Below are 17,714 nucleotides of genomic sequence, written 5' to 3'. Positions count from 1 at the left end.
GGAGAGCAGCCAAACGCTGCCCGAGCGAGGGAGGGTAACGGCGGGCAGCACCCAGGTCCTCCTGGCAGCATCCCCCCACCCCAGTGCTCCAGAGGTGAGGCCATCAGGGCATGTCCCTGGCTGTCCCCAGGCTGCAGCCCCTGCTCTGGTTCCAGCCCCCCAGGCCGCTTGCTGGGTGTTGGTTTTCTCTCCCCTCTGCCCCTGTCCCGGGAGGGGACGTCCCCATGGTGCCAGATCCTGCAGCAGCCACAGCCCTGGTGACCATGCCACATTGGGGTGGCTGTCCCCAGCCATTCCAGGCTGGGAAGAACTGGGCTGTACTTGGTGCCCAGCTCAAAACCCTTTTGCTGTGGTGTAGCCACAGTGACATCTAACTGTTGGTATCTTAGGTGACCTCCCGTGATGGCTGAGGAGGAACATTCCATAGCTGGCCTCTCACAAGCACTGCAAGGTCTGACAGCTAAGGACTTCCAGGAGTTTAAGACGAAGCTATGGGAGGTTCAGGTGGAAGGAGGATGGAATATCCCAAAGGATTTGCTGGAGAAAGCCACTCAGCCCTGCACACTCGCCAGCTGCATGGGCAGGAACTACGGCGAAGAAGCTGCCATGGACGTAGCGATTGGGGTGTTGGAAGAGATCAACCAGAGAGACCTGGCTGAGGAACTCCTGGATGAAAAGGTGAAAGGTAGGAAGCCAGCAGATATTTTCCTTGTCTTAGTCTCTTTTTTTTTTTCCCTTGAGCGATCCTGGAGACAGGTAGAAGTCAGGAAGAGCAGGTTTCAGCTCACCAGGAAGCCTGGAAACATGAAGGTGTCCAACCATGGTTCTATCGGTGTGAGGGCTGGAGGCACCTTGCTTCTTGCTGTCCCCACTTACTGCCAAGCTCCTTCTTTTTCTGGAGAAGGGCCTTCAGCTTTCAGCACTGCCTGGCAGGTCCTTTTCTCCTGGGATGGTGATTAAAGACACCTTTGCAGAGCTCATGTTTGGTGACACTTCAGAGCTGGAAACATCACCAGGAGGCCAGGGATGGTTCCCTTGGCCCTAGAGACAAGAGATGGGTGGAGGCTGCAAGTGGCCCCAGGCAGTTGCTCCAAGGGTGGATGAGGATTGTGGGGTGGTTCACACAAGGGTTGCTGGATCAGGATGATGGGAGGACCTAGAAGAGGAGAAGGGCCCCCTTGACTAAGTTACAGAATACAGAATTAACCAGGTTGGAAAAGACTTTTGAGATCATCAAGACCAACCTATCACCCAACACCATCTGATCAACTAAACCATGGCACTAAGTTCCTCATCCAGTCTTATTTTAAACACTTCCAGGGATAGTGACTCCACCGCCTCCCTGGGCAGCCCATTCCATTCTAGCAGATGATGTCCTAGAAGGACCTCCCCAGCTGAACAGAAGCCTTAAATTCTGGCAGATGATGGCCTAGAAGGCACCCCCAGCTGAGCTGAGTCCCTCACTTCTGGCAGATGATGTCCTTATTGCCTCAGCCAGACTTAGGAAGGCCCTGAGTGTCCCGTGGGTGTGCCAGGAACACGGTTGGGTTGGTTAGGAGCTTCTCAAGGACCTGATTGTGCTTGGAAGTGACTCTGCTTCTCACTGGTCCAGAGTACAAGCAGAGATACAGAGAGCACGTGGTCCAGAAGTTCCTCTGGTACAAAGAAGTGGACTCCTGTCCCGGGGAGAAGCTGTCCATCAGCAGCCGCTACACCACCCTGAGCATCGCCAGGAAGCCGTGGAGGAAGCATGGAGGTGAGCATGAAGCTGTGGCCAGAAGCCATGGATGTGCCAACACCAGCAATGGACCAGCCTCCACCATGGTCACAGCACAGACATTGTTCAAACCCAATGAAGATGGACAAACACCACAGGTCGTGGTGCTGGTGGGGGCACCGGGGATGGGGAAGACGATGACGGTCAGGAAGGTGATGGTGGAGTGGGCAGAAGGGATCCTCTACAAGCAGTTTGACTACATCTTCTGCATAGACTGTAAAGATCTCACCTTGACCAAGGAAGTGAGCATGGTAGACCTGGTTTCAAAGTGCTGCCCTCACAGGAGAACACCTGGGAAGGTCCTGGATGACCAGAAGAAGATCCTATTCATTTTTGATGGCTTTGAGGCCCTGGGATTTTCCCTGATTCAGTCCAAAGATGAGCTGAGCTCTGACCCCAGGGAAGTGAAGCCACTGGAAACTGTCATGATGAGCTTGCTGAAGAAGACTGTCCTCCCTGAATCTTCCTTGCTCATCACCACGAGGCCAACAGCTCTTCAAAGCCTGGAGAGATGCCTGGAGGGTGAGTGTCAGGCTGAAATATTGGGATTTCCTGCAGCCAGCAGGCAGGAATTTTTCCATAGGTACTTTGAGAACAACAATGAAGCTGCTGTGGCCTTCACGTTTGCCAGGGGCAACGAGGTCCTCTACAGCTTGTGCTGCATCCCCATCGTGAGCTGGATGGTCTGCACCATTCTTGAAGGAGAGCTTTACAAGAAGAAAAACCTCATTGAGTGCTCCAAAACCACCACACAGGTGACCATGTCCTACCTCTCCTGGTTAATGAAGTGCAGAGGCAGAGACAACCTGCAGGACCTCCAGCGCTTCCTGCTCAAGCTTTGCTCCTTGGCTGCTGACGGCATCTGGAAGCACAAAGTCCAGTTTGAGGAGAAGGAAATCAAGGAGCATGGCTTGGACCAGTCAGACCTTCTCCCCCTCTTCCTCAATGAGAAGGTCTCAAAGAAAAGTGTAGAGCATGGGAATGTCTACAGCTTCACCCACCTGCACCTGCAGGAGTTTTTTGCAGCGATGTTCTATGTTCTGGAGGATGAGGAGGAAACAATCAAGCACTCAGGGGCTCTCTGGAAGGACCTAAATGTGGTGTTAGAAAACTACAGCAAGTCCAGGAAGGATCTGAACTTCATGGTGAGGTTCCTGTTTGGTCTGGAAAGCCAAAAATCGATAGAATATGCAGATGAAGCCATCGGGTGCAGAATATCACCACGAGCCAGGGGAAATATGCTGAGGTGGCTTCAGATGAGGCATGGAGGCATCTCCCAGCCTGGCCAAGTGCTGAAGGTCTCAGAGTTGGACACTTTCCACTTTTTGTTCGAGATGAACGAGAAGAGCTTCACAAGAAGTGCATTGGGTGGCTTCACTGACATTGACTTGCAGAACATCAGGTTGACCTTCTATGACCAAATGGCTCTTTCCTTCTGCATCAGGCAGTGGGATGAGCTGGGCTGTCTCACCCTCCGGGGATGCTCCTTCGAGCTGCAGGATCCCAGGGAGGAGGTTCCTCGGTAGGTACCACCCTGCTCTGCTCTGGTGACACCAAATCACAAAGAGCTCTCCTTAGAATCATAGGATCAAAGAACTGTTTGGGTTGGAGAAGACCTTTAAGATCATTGAGTCCAACCATCAACCCAATACCACCATTCCTTCTCCACTCCAAAGGTTTCTCCCTCTCCACCCCAAATATCTCCCCTTCTCCATCTCAAGTATCTTTCCTTCTCCACCTCAAATGTCTCTGCTTCTCCACCCCAAACATCTCCCCTTCTCCAACCCAAAGGATGGTTTTAAAGGCATTTTAGCTCCTTCCCCTCCCCCCCCCCCCCCAGCTTGTCCTTCCCCTGGAGGTTTTTGTTCCTCAGCAGCTTTTACTCACCCTTGGGGAGCAGTGTGGGACACTAAGGATTGTGTTAGCTCCTCCATCCATGGTATGCTGTGGGACTGGTGGTGGTGGAGCATCTCAGCTCAACTTCTCCAGCCTGACAGGCCCATCTGTGCTCAGATGTCAGTCTGATTTATGGCCCCCTTCTCACCCCTTCTCACATCACAAAGAGCTGAAGTTGTAGGTTTCTCCCCAGCTTTGCTTGCAAGCAGGTGACTCCAGCAGTGATCTTTTGCACCTCTAAAGCCATGGAGGTCCAACCTTAGGAGACTTTCCATGAACTGGTGGCAAGTTCTGCTTGGATTTGGGTGCCAGTGAGGGCTGCCCAAGCCCCTCAGGGTTCTGTCTCCCTGCAGCTCTGTTGCCTCAGGAGCTGGAGAACATCCCTGCCCCCATGAGGAACGACATGCCCCCATCCAGCCTCTCTGCAGGGCTCTGCAGCACCCAGGCAGCCACCTGCAGGTGCTCCGGTAAGAGATCCACCACCCAAACACAGCCATGGGGCTGCCACCAGCATGGGGCCTGGCCACCCCAGTTAGGGGCACCCAAACTGGAGAAGGGTGGGTGGGTGTCCCATGGGGTCAAACCTTCATTGTGTCCTGCTCCTCCCTGGGGACCACCAGCAGGTGGCTGGAGCTGGAGATGAGCTTCTATCAGGGGTGAGTCGGGATGGGATGGGAAGGGGTAGGGTGTGGTCCCTGCATGCTGATTGACCATGGTTGGGTGTGGCTCCTTCATTCTGATTGGACATGGCTGAGTGTGGCTCCTTCATGCTGATTGGACACAGTTAGGTATGGCTCCTTCACGCTGATTGGACATGGCTGGGTGTGGCTCCTTCATTCTGATTGCCTGTGGTTAGGTATGGCTCCTTCATGCTGATTGGCTGTGGAATGGGGAGGTGTGGTCCGTCCATATTGATGGTGTGGATCCTACACACCGATTGGCTGGATGGTAGGTAGGAAGGGAGGTGTGGCTCCTCCGGGCTGATTGGCTGTGGTTGGATGTGATCCATCCACACCAACTGGATGGGAGGTGGGTGGGTGTGGTCCCTCCATGCCAACTGGCCATAGGGTGGGCATGGTCCGTCCATGCCGATTGGCTGGCTGGGGGGTGAGCGTGGTCCCTCCACGCTGATTGGCCAGATGGTGATGGGGAGGTGGTGCTCAGCCAGGGCAGGTGTGATGAGCTGGTGGCTTCCCCGGGGCTGTCCCACAGGCTGCGGTGGTGCCGGCTGGCCGAGAGCTGCTGCGCAGAGCTGGGGGTGCTGCTGGCCCAACACCCCAGTCTGACCCAGCTGGAACTGGGAGATGGGGCTCTGGGTGATGCTGGTGTGAGGCTGCTCTGCCAGGGGCTGCGGCAGCCCAGCTGCCACCTGCGTGTCCTGCGGTGAGTGTCACCGGCACCCACGGGTGTCCCCCTGGCGCTCAGGGGCATCTCCCGGGAGGCCAAACCCACAGGGAATGCCAGGGAGGTTCTCCAAAAGGGTCCCTCTGGGGTGGCATTATCCTTCTTCCCCATTATCCCAGGGTGAGGGGATTGAAAGAGGTGGCACTTTGGTGGGGACTGTCACTGTAGTGAGGTGGAACTGGGGTGGGAACCATAACCATGGAAGGTTTAGGACCATCACCATGGTGGGGTGGCACTGGAGTACTGACTGTCACCACAGTGGGCTGGCACCAGTGTGGGAACCATCACCATAGAGATGTGAAGGCCGTCACCATGGTGCAGTGACACTGGGGGGGGATGAAGCGGAGGGCTTTGTGCTGGCTCTGATGGTCCTTCCCATGGATCCCTGGCAGGCTGTGGTACTCCTGCCTCACCGGTGCCTGCTGCCAGGACCTCGCCGCCGTGCTGGCCAGCAGCCCATGCCTGGAGGAGTTGGATCTGTGCTTCAGCGAGGGGCTGCGGGACGCTGGGGTGCATCTGCTGTGCCAGGGGCTGCAGCACCCCAGCTGCCAGCTGCGGACCCTGCGGTGAGGGACCCCCAGGGCTGCTTGGTGTTTTCTCCTTCCCACCCAGAGCAGCTCACTGATGGGCTGGCCAAACCCCCACGTCCCGTTCTGGTCCCACAGGCTGGGGAGCTGCCGGCTGACCGGTGCCTGCTGCCGAGATCTGGCTGCTCGGCTGCTGGACAACCCTCACCTCACCTGCCTGGACCTGAGTGACAATGAGCTGGGATCTGATGGTGTCCTGCAGCTCTGCCAGCAGCTCCAGCATCCTGCTTGCCAGCTGCAGGTCCTGGGGTAAGGTGCTTGGCATGTTCCCCTTCCATCCCCAGCATCACCCTGGGGTTGGGTTCTGTAGGACAGGGAGGGGGTACCATGGAATCATCAAATGCCAGGGTGGAAGGGACAGCAAAGATGATGTGGTCCAACCTTTCTTTGAAAATGCATGGTCTAGATCCAGCTGGTTCTTCAAAGAGTCCAGTTTGGGGGACTCCACCACTTCCCTGGGGAGATTATTCTGATGGCCAATGTGATTGTGACAAACACTCTTCTTGTATCCAACTGGAATCTCCCCAGAAGTAACTTGTCCGCATTATGGCCTCGAGTTGCCCCGGGACAGGTTTAGGTTGGACATGAGGAACAATTTCTTGCCCTTCAGGGTTGTCAAGGCCTGACCCAGGCTGCCCAGGGTGATGGCAGAATCCCCATCCCTGGAAGAGTTTCAAAGCCCTGGAGATGTGGTGCTGAGGGCCATGGTTTAGTGGTACCCTGGCAGTGCTGGCTTAAGGGTTGGACTCCATGGTCTTGAAGGTCTCTTCCAACCAAAATGATTCCATGATTCTATGATTCCCCTTCATCTTTTCCATCTTTTTGGAGTCCTTGTCAAAAGGGAGCCTTGATCTGTGTAGCCACCCTTGAAATACTGGAACACAGTGAGGGCCCCCTGAGCCACCTTTTCTCCAGGCTCTACAAACCCATTTCCCTCAGCCTTTCCTTATGGCAGCTTCCCGGTCCTTGAATCATATTGGAGGTCCTCTCTGGACCTTCTCCAGCCTGTCCACGTGAGGGTTTTTTTGTACAATGGGGACCAAAAACTGAACCCAGTACTGCAGAGTGGGATACCAGCATCCCAGTGCCCAGGAGAGCATGGGGTGGGGATGGCTTTAACAGATCTTCTCTTCTCTGTTTCAAGCCTGAGCACCTCTGGGCTGGACAAGGAAGTGCTGCAGGAATTGGCTGCCCTCAGGACACTGAAGCCCCACCTGAAGATCAGGGACCTCCTGGAGCAGGACACGCCAGAGACAGGGGCCATGGCACGGCTGCCCTTCCACCGTGGGGTCCTGCTGGGGGGCAGAAAGGGGCTCCCCTCCTTTAGGAGAGCTCCTCACCTTCAGGAGAGGTCCACACCTTCAGGAGAAGTCTCCTTTAGCAGAGGTCCTCACCTCTAGGAGAGATTTCCTCCTTTGAGAAGTCCCCTTTAGGAGTGCTTTCTGCTTTTACAAGAGGTCCTCTGCTGTAGGAGAAGTCTCCACTTTTAAGAGAGGTCCTCACCTTTAGGGGAGCTTCCCACCTCTAGGAGAGGTCTTCAACTTTAGGAGGAGTCCTCACCCTTAGAAAAAGCCTCCACTTTTGGGAGAGCTTCTCACCTTTAGGGTTGGTCCTCACCTTCAGGAGACCTCTTCACTTTTCAGAGACCTCCTCACTTACAGGAGAGCTCCTCACACCAACCAGAGCCATTTCTATCCCAGTTGTTGGTGCTGCTGAAGTCTGGGAGATGTCCCCCTGGGTCTGAGCCTGCCCCATCCATGGGAGGCACAGGGCAGAAGGTCCTGTCTGCATCTGTTGACCTCCAGAGACCAGGCTGAGCTGGGCCAGGTCCATCCCTCTCCAGCGTCCCCACCACGTTGGTGGGAATAGTTGTGAGTGTTTGCTGATGCCAAATAAAGATGCTTGGGACAGTCCCAGGAATCCCCCTGTCCCCTTCCCCCTGTCCCCTTCCCCCTGTCCCCTTCCCCATCCTCCCCACCACACCCAGGGATGTGTCTGTGTGTCCAGCTCCTGTCCCATGTCCCCAAGCAGTGAGTCCTCAGCCAGTTTTAGGGTTTAATAGGGAAAAAAAATAAAAAGAGCAATTCACAGTGAAATAAAATTAATTCCTGGGGCAGGGAGAGGTCACCTCCATGGCCAGGGCCACCCCTTCTAGGGACAGAGTCCCACCACCTTGCACATGTGTCCCCAGGCACTCCTGTGGTGTGGCCCTGGCGTCCTCACAGTGATGGCCCTGGCGTGCTGATGCCAACATCATCATAGTCTGTGTCCCCTGGGGGCTCTTCTGGAGGGTCCACTGTGGCTTCTGCAGGACTTGGGAGGGGGCAGCTCCCACCTTAGGGGACACCAGAGGCTGATGTCCCTTCTGCCAGACCCTGGCTAGGGTCTTGATGCAGCCCCCATGGATTTGCCACCAGCTCTCTGCCTGCCACCACAGCCAAGCCCTGTCCTGGATGTGAGCCTCCAGGGGACATGGTGGCCACCATTGTGACCCTTCTTACCTGTGGGTGGGCCACGGTCCCAGCTCCTCTGTGCCACCTCCTCCGAGATGTCCCCAGCATGGTCAGCCATGGCATCGTCATAGCCATCTGGGGGTCCATGCTGGGCAGGGGGGGCTGGAATGGGCACAGGAGTCAAACGGAGGCTGTGACAGGGGTCTGGCTGTGCCATCCCCTACTCCAGCCATGCCACTGGGGACATCCTGGTGGCACTGAGTCTGCCAGCTCTCAGCCAGACATTGGTCAGCAGGGATTAATTAGCAGAGAGAGGTGGTGTGCATGAGAGCCACCAGGATGTCCCCACAGCTCCCCAGCCCCAGTGTCCTGTCCCCAGGGCTCCCTGCTGGGTTCCTGTCCTGTGTCCCTACCTGGGGCTGCCATGGGGTCACTCTCCTCCTCCATGCCGTCCCCACTGTCACATGGCAGCTTTGTCCCTGATCCCTCTGACAGGGAGCCTGGCAGTGGAACAACATTATTGTGGGTGACCAGAGCTGGCACCACAGGCCCTCACCATAGAGTATGGACATAGTAGGACAAGGAGACCCCCCAGAGCCTTGGGGACAAGCCAGTGAGACATCAGCAGGACTCAGTGCTGCGGTGGAGCAAAGTCCTCCCATCTTGGTTGGGGCTGCACCAACCTAAGAGACTGGGCACCTCCTGGTACTCTGGTGTCAGGGTGTAGTCCAGCTCCTCATAGATGGCATCTGAGATGGCATCTGTGGCTCTACCAAGGCCTGAAAGAATGGCCAGCACTCATCAAATGTTGTGGGGACCATGGGTAGCACCAGGGTCACCCACTGCCCACCTTCAGAGCCACCCCATGGCAAGGGAGCCCCAGACCAGCTCTGCCCTGGCACCCATTCACCAGGACCCACCTTGGCACCAAGCCTGGGCACGGCACCTCTGCACAACCAGGGCAGCCAGGGCCAGGCACAGCAGCATCCCCAGGACCACACACAGGATCGCGGCCACTGGCAAGGTGCTGCCAGGGACACCTATGGAGACATTCCCAAGTGGGATGAGGAGCAGGACCCACTCCAACCTGGCAGTGGGGGTGGGGGTTTCAGCACGAGTAGAGCTACCTGGGGCTAGGGTGGGCATCTCACTCTTGTCATCAGTGTCCTGATCACAAGTGACGTGGGCATCCCCATCGGGGCTGCAGGGCTGCAGGTGCCAGGGTGCCGAGGGGCATCGCCAGAGCGAGCGGGTGCCCTGCTCACAGCCCACCCATGCCAGCCAGGCTGGGGCTGGGTCCAGGGTAGGAGCAGCTGCCAGCCACCCGCTGTCCCCACAGCCAAGGTGCCGGCAAACAGTGGTGGCCGTGGCAGGGCTGGTGCCGTTGGCACACACACGTCCCCAGATGCCCTCGTGCAACACCTCGAGGTGCCCCTTGCAGCGGCTGCCCACCAGCCGCAGGGAGAGCTGCTCTGCAAGGGAGCATGGGGGAGGATATGGGGGGTAGGTGATAGTACAGCCATCCCCCCGAGGGGGACAGCCCCCTTGACCCCCCAGTTTGGGGACAGGATGGCACCGACCTGAGCAGACGGCAGCCGCCCCGCCACCCCGCCGGCAGCCTCGGCGTGCCAAAGCTGGGCAGTCCCAGAGGGACAGCTCCGTGCCGGCACAGCCACCGGCACCCAGCCACAGCGGCCCCGTGCCAGGGCCGAAGCGAGCTGAGCTGGGCGCCTCCAGCGCCGTCCCGCAGCCCAGCTGGCGGCACACGACGGTGGCATCCGGCAAGTCCCAGCGGTCCAGGCAGACGGTGCCCCATGTGCCATTGACGTAGACCTCCACCCTCCCGGCACAGCGACCGGGGCCGGCTGCCAGCCTCACCCGCCGGCTGCCTGCAGGGCACCAAGGGCACTGCCGTGGGGTGGCCGCTCGGGTGTCAGCATCCCCCCAGCCCTTCCCGGCACACTCACCCGAGCAGACCACGGCCACCTCCTCAGGGCTGCTGGTTGCCACGGTGGCCGCCCCCGAGACGTTGCACAGGGCCAGGTTCTCTTCGGTGCCGTCACACCACAACCCCCGCAGCCCCACTTTGCCCAAGCTTGGCACAGCGTAGACCTTCTCTGGCACACCGCAGTCCAGCTGCCTGCACACCACGCTGGCACCACGGGCATCCCACAGCCCTGCTGGCACACGGCTCCGACCCGAGGAACTTGTGGCAACTTCTAGCCGCCCATCACACCGGCTCTGCCCATCCACCAGCCGCAGGGGCTTGGCATCACCTGCAAAACCCCCACCGGTGCCACGGGCGTAGGGACCCTAGAGGTGGTGGGACCCCCGGCTCTGCCCGCCCCTCACCCCAAAATGGCACTGAGTGTCCCGCTCCCAAACTTTGTAGAGTCCCAAAAGCCCTTTAGGGGCTTTTTGCCAGTGGGTGCCATACAGACCTGAGCAGTTGACAGTGGCAGCGTGGCCAGGGGAACAGGTGGGCTTCCCCAGCACGGTCACAGGGCACTCGCCCAGGTGCCACTCGTTCCCGTGGCAGCTGAATGTATCCCTCCACAGCAGCCCATCCTCCCTGCCAAAGGAGCCTCCAGGGGGCACGGCGACGGCAGGGCCACAGCCGAGGTGGTGGCAGAGGACGTGGGCATCGGGCAGGTCCCAGCCAGAGGCACAGAGGGACCTCCACGTCCCCCCAACTTCTGCTTCCACCCGCCCGGTGCAGCTCGAGGTGTTGCCCACCAGCCGGAAACCAGTGTAAGCTGGAGCAGAAAGGGCGTTGAGGGGGGCAGAGTGGTGTAGAGGTCCCCCCGACGCCCCCACTATCCCCAGTGCTTACAGGAGCAGACGATGACGGCGTGGCCAGCACAGCTCTGGCTGCCAGGTGGCCGCCGGGCGCAGGCGGCAAGGAGGGGCTCGGTGCCAGCGCACTCAAACTCCCCCCCCCAGAGCGGCCCCGTTCCTGCCTCCAGCCGCCCAGTGCCGGTGACAGCCAGTGCCGCACCACAGCCCAGCTCCCGGCACACCACCTGCGCAGCCTCCACGTCCACCTGGTCCTCACACACACCAGCCCAAGTCTGGCCTCGCCGCACCTCCAGCTGCCCGGCGCAGCCACCCTCACCACCAACCAGACGGGCAAACCCTGCCAGGACAGCCATGGGCACCAGCGGTGAGCAATGTGCCAGGACTGGCCTGTGGCCCTGTGGCCCCATTGTCACCTGGCTCCTACCTTGGCAGACGACGGCGGTGTCGAAGTCATGGATGCCAGCATAGGGCCCCCAGCCACGGATCTCACAGTCCCAGAGGGTGGCCTCGTGCCCGTTGCAGGTGACCAGAACCAGGCTGATGGCACCGTCCCCTTTGCCAAAGCGGGCAGCAGCAGCATAGGCACCAGCGGCCGAGCCACAGCCCAGCTGCTGGCACACCACCTCGGCTTCCCTTATGTCCCAGTTGGGATCTGCCACCGTGCCCCAGCGGCCCCGCAGCTTCGCCTCCACCCTCCCGGCACAGGGACCTGTGCCAGCTGCCAGCCTCAGCTCCACCGCCTCTGCAGCAGGACACCAGGACACCGGCACGGCCTCAGCTCTGCCGGCCAATGCCCTGGCACGTGGCTGGCATCCCGACACAGCCACCCCACCCCACCCCCATCTCACCTGCACAGGTCACCCCCACGTCCAGCTCGTGGCCACAGAAGTGCTTCCCCCAGCCAAAATGGGGACATTCCTCCAGCACCTCCTCACTGCCACGGCAGAAGAAGGGTTGGAGCCAAATCCTGCCAGTGCCTTGCCCGAATGGGGCATAGGGGGACGAGTGGAGCACAGGCCCGCAGCCCAGCTGCTGGCACACCACCCTGGCCCAGCGGGCATCCCAGTCGAAGTCGTAGCTGCAGACGGAGCCCCACTCCCCATCGTGCTTCACCTCCACCCTGCCAGCGCAGCGCCCACCGCCGTCCACCAGCCGCAGCTCCCCAGTGCCTACGGTGAGGATGGTGCTGAGCTCGGTTCTACCTGCCCCACGGCTGCCCCACACCCCCAGCGCTCACCCCCACAAAGCTGCACACCACACAGGAGTAGCCCCAGGATGGGCACCATCCTGCCGTTGCAGATGTTGGTGGCACGGGGTGGGTGATACGGAGGCAGCAGGGTGAGCAGGAGCCAATGGAGGAGGCAGCACCTCCTGAGCCATTATCAGAGAAGTTATCTCCGGGCTTGGTGAGGTGTTGGCCTCCAATAACCTGCTCCCTGCCCAAATATGAGGCTCGGCCCCGCTTCTGGCGTCACACATCTCACCACGCTGCAGTGGCGCCCGGATGTCACCGAGGGGAGCCAGCCCCCACCCGTGGCACCAGGGTACATGGGGCCTCCCCACCTGTGTCCCACCACGGAGTTGACCCTGCTGCCACAGCCCAGGCCTGATAGTGACCAGATTCACCCCAAAACCTACCAAACCCTCCATGGGGCCACCACCAGCATCAGAACAGGGCAAAGTCCAAAGACCTGGGCAGACCACCACTCATCCCTTGGGTGATCCCCAATTGGGGTGCCTGGAGGGGGACACGGAGGTGGAGGCAGCCCCCATGCTCAGCACGGGGTTGAGCGTTGGCAGGTGGCACATCCCTGGAGCCTCGTGGAGGCTGGTGGCACATGGTGGTGCTGGCAGCAGCTGCGTCCCCGCGCTCCCCTTGCCGTGTGGGCAGGAAGGAGGTGGTTTCCTCCTCCCCCACCCTGGCATCAACCGCATACAGCTTCCCGGCCACCTGCACTCTTACCGGTAACACCGAGCTGCCCACACCACCACCTGCCCACGGTGACACCGATCTGATGGCAGGAAGGGACCCACCTGGCTGAGCCTGGAGCGAGCACCAGCAAAACCCAACAGGCACAGGAGCAACCTGGGGTTTCAGTTGTGTGTGGGGACAAGGATGGGGCTGAGCCACCCACTGTTGGCACCCAGTGGTGCTGATGGCCATGGCTTGGCTAGGGTGGGGGGACATGAAGGGGGGTTCACAAACAAAGCCACCTAAAGCACAGCCACAGCCCCAAAAGCAGGTGGCTGAGGTGCTGCATGCGGTGGTGCCATCGTTGACTGCACTATGGGGACAAGAGCACAACTGCAGGCAGCGCAGGCAGCACTGCCGCAGGCCACCAGATTCTGTGCAGGGTAAGGGACCTGTCACCTGCAAATAGCCCGGTGTCACCCGAGGTGCTTTGTGGGGCTGACTCCAATGCTGGTGTCACCTGCCATGTCCCCAAGGGCATAGCACGGACCTGCCACAGCTGCCATTTAGCCCCTGGAGAGCCATTGGGGCTGGCAGGAGAGGGACAACACGGCTTTGGTATTCCTGAGGTGGGAAGTGACACTCGTCACAAGGGACAACAGGAGCATCCCCGGGGCAAGACGTGACCCTCACTGTGGGCACTGCTGACGCAGGAAGCACCCCCACGACCTCTCCCAGGACACGAAGTGACCCTCACCGTGAGCGCCGCTGACACCGGCAACAGCCTCAGGACAGGTGGTGACGCTCACTGCGGACTCCGGTGACACCAGGAGCACCCCCCCACCGCACCCCTTAGTCCTTCCAAGGATATAGCCAAACGTCACGGGAGCTTTTTATTCCGTTACGTTCGCCCGTCTCCCCCCGGGGGCTTAGAGGCAGGAACTGGACGCGCCGCCGCCGCTACCGAGCGTTGGCCCCTCCCATTGCGTCCTCCCCGCCAGCAGGGGGCGCAGCCGCATGCCCGCATGCGTCCGGAAAGGGACGAGCGGCGGCGGAGGCGGCCGAAGGGAGGCAAGGCGGGGCGTGGCGGCAATGGCGCAGCAGGTCGAGCAGCTGCGGGCCGACGGCGTCTACAAGGAGGTTATACGGGAGGGCACCGGGCCGCTGCCCGACTTCCGCGATGGCACCAAGGTCAGAACCGACCCGCTACCCCCTGGGGACTGGGGCTGCGGAATAGCAACCGAGCCGGGCGAACACGGGGCGAGACGCGCATGCGCGGGGAGGTTCTCCTCACCCCCACCCCGCCGACACCCTTCCGCCGTCGCCATGGTGACGCCGCAGCTTCTTTCACCCCTCCTCAGGCCACCTTCCACTACCGGACACTGCGGTGCGGGGATGAGGAGACGCCGCTGGACGACAGCCGAGAGCGGGGGAAGCCCATGGAGCTGATAGCCGGCAAGAAGTTCAAGTTGCCGGTGTGGGAGGCGGCGCTGCGGACCATGCGAGCCGGGGAGCGGGCCCGCTTCCGCTGTGACGTCAAGGTGCGGCTCCGGACGGGAAGGGGTCGGGGTTGTTATTCCAGGGGCGTAGTGATTGGTTAGGGGGTGGGGGTTGAGAGTTGGGGGCGTGGTTTGTTTTTTCAGGGCTGTGGTGATTGGTTAGGAGGTGTGGTTAGATGTTGGGGGCGTGACTTGCGATACAAGAGGCGTGGTTTGACACTCAGAGTCGCAGCTCATTGGCTTGGAGGCACGGCCTGTACCTAGGGAGGCGTGGGGGTTAGGGGGCGTGGTTTGTGCCATGGGAGGGAGGGGCTTATTGTTGGGGGCGTGGTCTGCGATCCGGGGTCGGTGTCTGTGTGTTTGGGGTTTGGTCTGCACCACCCTCTCTTTGCTCCTGGGGCCCAGCGTGCGAGGCTGGGAGAGTCCCAGTCCCCAGTCCCAACTCCAGAACCTGTGCCCACCAGCACGTGGTGCTTTACCCACTGGTGTCCAAGAGCCTGCGGAACATCGCAGCTGGGAAGGACCCACTGGAGGGGCAACGGCACTGCTGCAGCATTGCCCAGCTGCACGACCACTACTCCCTGGGATACCCTGACCTTGACGATCTCCAGAAGAACCCTCAACCCCTCATCTTTGACATTGAGGTGCTCAAGGTGAGGCACCCACTCAGGAAGGGGTGGATGAGGCTCTTATTCCCAGCCCTGGGCTAGGGGTTGATTGGGGACGGCTGTGAGCAACCCAACCCTAGGTGGAGGCTGCAGGCAGGAGGGTGCTGGGGCTCTGCCCCTGCCTGGATACAGGGCTGTGAGCTGAGAGAGTTGGGGTTGTTCAGCATGGAGAAAAGAAGGTTCCAGGGACACCTTCTAGTGTCCCTTCAGGACTTAAAAGGACCAATCAGAAAGCTGGGGATGGACTTTTGAGCAGGACCTGCTGTGATAGGACAAGGGGTAATGGTGTAAACTAACAGAGGGGAGAATCAGATGGGAGACAAAAAAGAAATTCTTGTGAAGGTGGTGAGACCCAGGCCCAGGCTGCCCAGAGTGGTGGGAGATGCCCCATCCCTGGAACCATCGCAGGTCAGGTTTGTTAGAGCTCTGAGCAACCTGCTCTACTTGGGGATGTTCTTGCTGACTAGATGAGATTGAAAAGTCTCATCCCACGCAAACCAGTCTGTGCTTCTGTGATGGGGTGCTGGCAGGTGGAGGCACCTGGCTCCTACCAGCAGGACCCGTGGGCCATGACAGATGAGGAGAAGCTGCAGGCTGTCCCCCTGATCCACAAGGAAGGCAACGAGCTCTACCGGCAGGGCAAGGTGCAGGAGGCAGCTGCCAAATACTACGATGCCATCGCCTGTCTCAAGAACCTACAGATGAAGGTGGGGATGCCTGATCCCTCTGTGGTGTCCACAGATTTCTACCCTTACCCTTCATGAAGCACATGGTTTGGTAGCTTCTTCTTACTCTCCTCCTTCTCTGGTGTCCACAGAGTTCCACTCTTAACCCTCCTGCAGCACAGGGCGTGGAAGCTTCTCTTTATTGTGGCCTTCCAGTATCTTAAGGGGGCCTACAGGAAAGTTGGGTAGTGTCAGGTAACGATAGGACTAGGGGGAATGGAACAAAAATAGAAATGGATAGATTCAGATTGGATGTTAGGAAGAAATTCCTCACCATGAGGGTGGTGAGACACTGGAACAGGTTGCCCAGGGAGGTGGTGGAAGCCTCATCCCTGGAGGTTTTTAAGGCCAGGCGGGATGCAGCTCTGAGCAACCTGATGTAGTGTGAAGTGTCCCTGCCCATGGCAGGGGATTGGAACTAGATGATCCCTAAGGTCCCTTCCAACCCTAACAATTCTATGATTCATCCTGCAGGAACAGCCTGGCTCTCCAGACTGGATTGAGCTTGACCAGAAGATCACACCCTTGCTGTTAAATTACTGCCAATGTAAGCTGCAGTCTGAGGAGTACTATGAGGTGCTGGACCATTGTTCCTCCATCCTCAATAAGTATGAAGGTAAGGAGCTGGTGGGTGGCGCAGCTGGCTGGGGTAGGTGCCAACAGGGCAAGCAGGGCAGTGGGAAGGTGGCAGCTGCTCTCTCCAGCTCAGCAGCTCTCTCCCCACAGACAACGTCAAGGCCTACTTCAAGCGGGGGAAGGCCCACGCCGCGGTGTGGAACGTGGCAGAGGCCCAGGCTGACTTTGCCAAGGTGCTGGCCCTCGACCCCTCGCTGCGTTCCGTCGTCTCCAAGGAGCTGCGGAGCCTGGAAGCTCGCCTGAGGGAGAAGGATGCCGAGGACAAGATCCGTTTCAAGGGCATTTTCTCCCAGTAGAGCCCCCCTCCACGGCTCTCTGAGCAGGTTCTGGGTTGGTTTTTTTTAAGATATTCCACATGTGGAATGTTCACGGATGTTTATTAATGTTTAATACAGATTTTAATTATTGGAAGAAGTGGCCCCGGGGAGCTCGCCGTGGCAGCGTACCTTTGCTCGTGGCATCGCAACCCTCGCTCAAAGGTGAAGCTCTAAACACTGCTCATCGTCATGCCAGGGACACGAGCTCAAGCCTGCTGCTCTCTGCCACCTTCTTTTACCTTTTTGTTTCATGTTTTGATACTTTATGTTGGGCTGAGCCACCACCTTCAGGGCTGGACAAGCTTCTTGTGGTCGCTTGGCCCTGGCTCTTACCCTGTACTCCGTGCCACGTCCTGCATCGTCACATCTTGAGGCTGCTGCTGCCCATCTCAAGCTGTGTGTGTTCTCTCTGCTCCATCATCATGGCAGCGTCAGAAATATTTTATGGAGACCTAACTGCTTCACACTGCCATTGACCTAGAACTCTGGTTGTGCTATGCCAAGATAAGCAGAAGTAAAATGAGTCACAGGCACCTTGTTGCTTTTAAAAAGTTGCTGTTGGAGGCAAGTGAGGTTGAAATTGGCAGGAATGGGTCAAGCTCTGCTGCTAAGACCTCACTGTGGAACTGAGTCCTGACGTGCTGTGCCCTTGTCATGGAGGTGTTCAAGTTCCTTAATGACCCTTCTAAGGTGTAGAGCCTCAAAATCTCTCCAGCAGGCTCTGTTCTGTGCTCCTGGTGTGAAAGCAACTTGATGCTGTCACTGGGGTGCTCCTCATGAGCTCCAAGCTGAGCCCTGACTTGCTGTGGTGAGTGCTGGCACCACCATGGATGTGTTCAAGCTGCTCAATGATTGTTCTAAGCTGTAGAGCCACAGAACCTCTCCAGGTTCTCCATCCTAGGCTCAAGCGTGGAAGCTCTTCTGACACATGGCTGCTGTCACAGGGGGGTTCCTTCAGGAGCTCAAAACTGAGCCCTGAGTTGCTGTGGTGAGCACTGGCCCCAGCATGGATGCGTTCAAGCTCCTTGGTGACTCTTCCCA

General features: G+C 58.9%; 3 protein-coding genes across 4 annotated transcripts; 2 read left to right on the top strand and 1 right to left on the bottom strand.

The window, feature by feature from the left end:
- The first annotated feature begins 402 nt into the window (after positions 1–402).
- Positions 403–7,064, top strand: LOC128973938 (NACHT, LRR and PYD domains-containing protein 12-like). The gene is made up of 7 exons (XM_054390435.1): positions 403–685; positions 1,613–3,291; positions 4,001–4,140; positions 4,886–5,056; positions 5,470–5,643; positions 5,743–5,913; positions 6,809–7,064. Exons 1-7 carry the CDS (start codon positions 403–405, stop codon positions 7,062–7,064), a joined length of 2,874 nt encoding a protein of 957 aa, XP_054246410.1.
- An 819-nt stretch (positions 7,065–7,883) lies between these two features.
- Positions 7,884–12,202, bottom strand: LOC128973937 (scavenger receptor cysteine-rich type 1 protein M130-like). Its single transcript, XM_054390434.1, has 13 exons — positions 12,154–12,202; positions 11,765–12,085; positions 11,341–11,658; positions 10,951–11,253; positions 10,559–10,873; positions 10,085–10,393; positions 9,698–10,006; positions 9,205–9,589; positions 9,034–9,144; positions 8,801–8,886; positions 8,531–8,617; positions 8,166–8,279; positions 7,884–7,969 (listed from the first exon to the last, which is right to left on the bottom strand). The coding sequence occupies exons 1-13, from the start codon at positions 12,200–12,202 to the stop codon at positions 7,884–7,886; spliced, it is 2,793 nt and encodes a 930-aa protein (XP_054246409.1).
- A 1,718-nt stretch (positions 12,203–13,920) lies between these two features.
- AIP (aryl hydrocarbon receptor interacting protein) lies at positions 13,921–17,197 on the top strand. 2 transcript variants are annotated; one of them, XM_054390653.1, is made up of 6 exons: positions 13,921–14,019; positions 14,190–14,369; positions 14,792–14,980; positions 15,526–15,702; positions 16,195–16,336; positions 16,447–17,197. In XM_054390653.1, exons 1-6 carry the CDS (start codon positions 13,921–13,923, stop codon positions 16,650–16,652), a joined length of 993 nt encoding a protein of 330 aa, XP_054246628.1. In that variant the 3' UTR covers positions 16,653–17,197. The 2 variants fall into 2 exon arrangements, with proteins under 2 accessions (XP_054246628.1, XP_054246629.1); XM_054390654.1 differs by having other exon boundaries at positions 16,195–16,328; positions 16,447–16,568.
- The last annotated feature ends 517 nt before the right edge of the window (positions 17,198–17,714 follow it).

This window comes from Indicator indicator, chromosome 21, assembly GCF_027791375.1.
Source record: "Indicator indicator isolate 239-I01 chromosome 21, UM_Iind_1.1, whole genome shotgun sequence".
NCBI classification, from domain to species: domain Eukaryota; kingdom Metazoa; phylum Chordata; class Aves; order Piciformes; family Indicatoridae; genus Indicator; species Indicator indicator.
The sequence above is the reverse complement of the archived record's forward strand: the minus strand, read 5'-3'. Positions and strand labels throughout refer to the sequence as shown.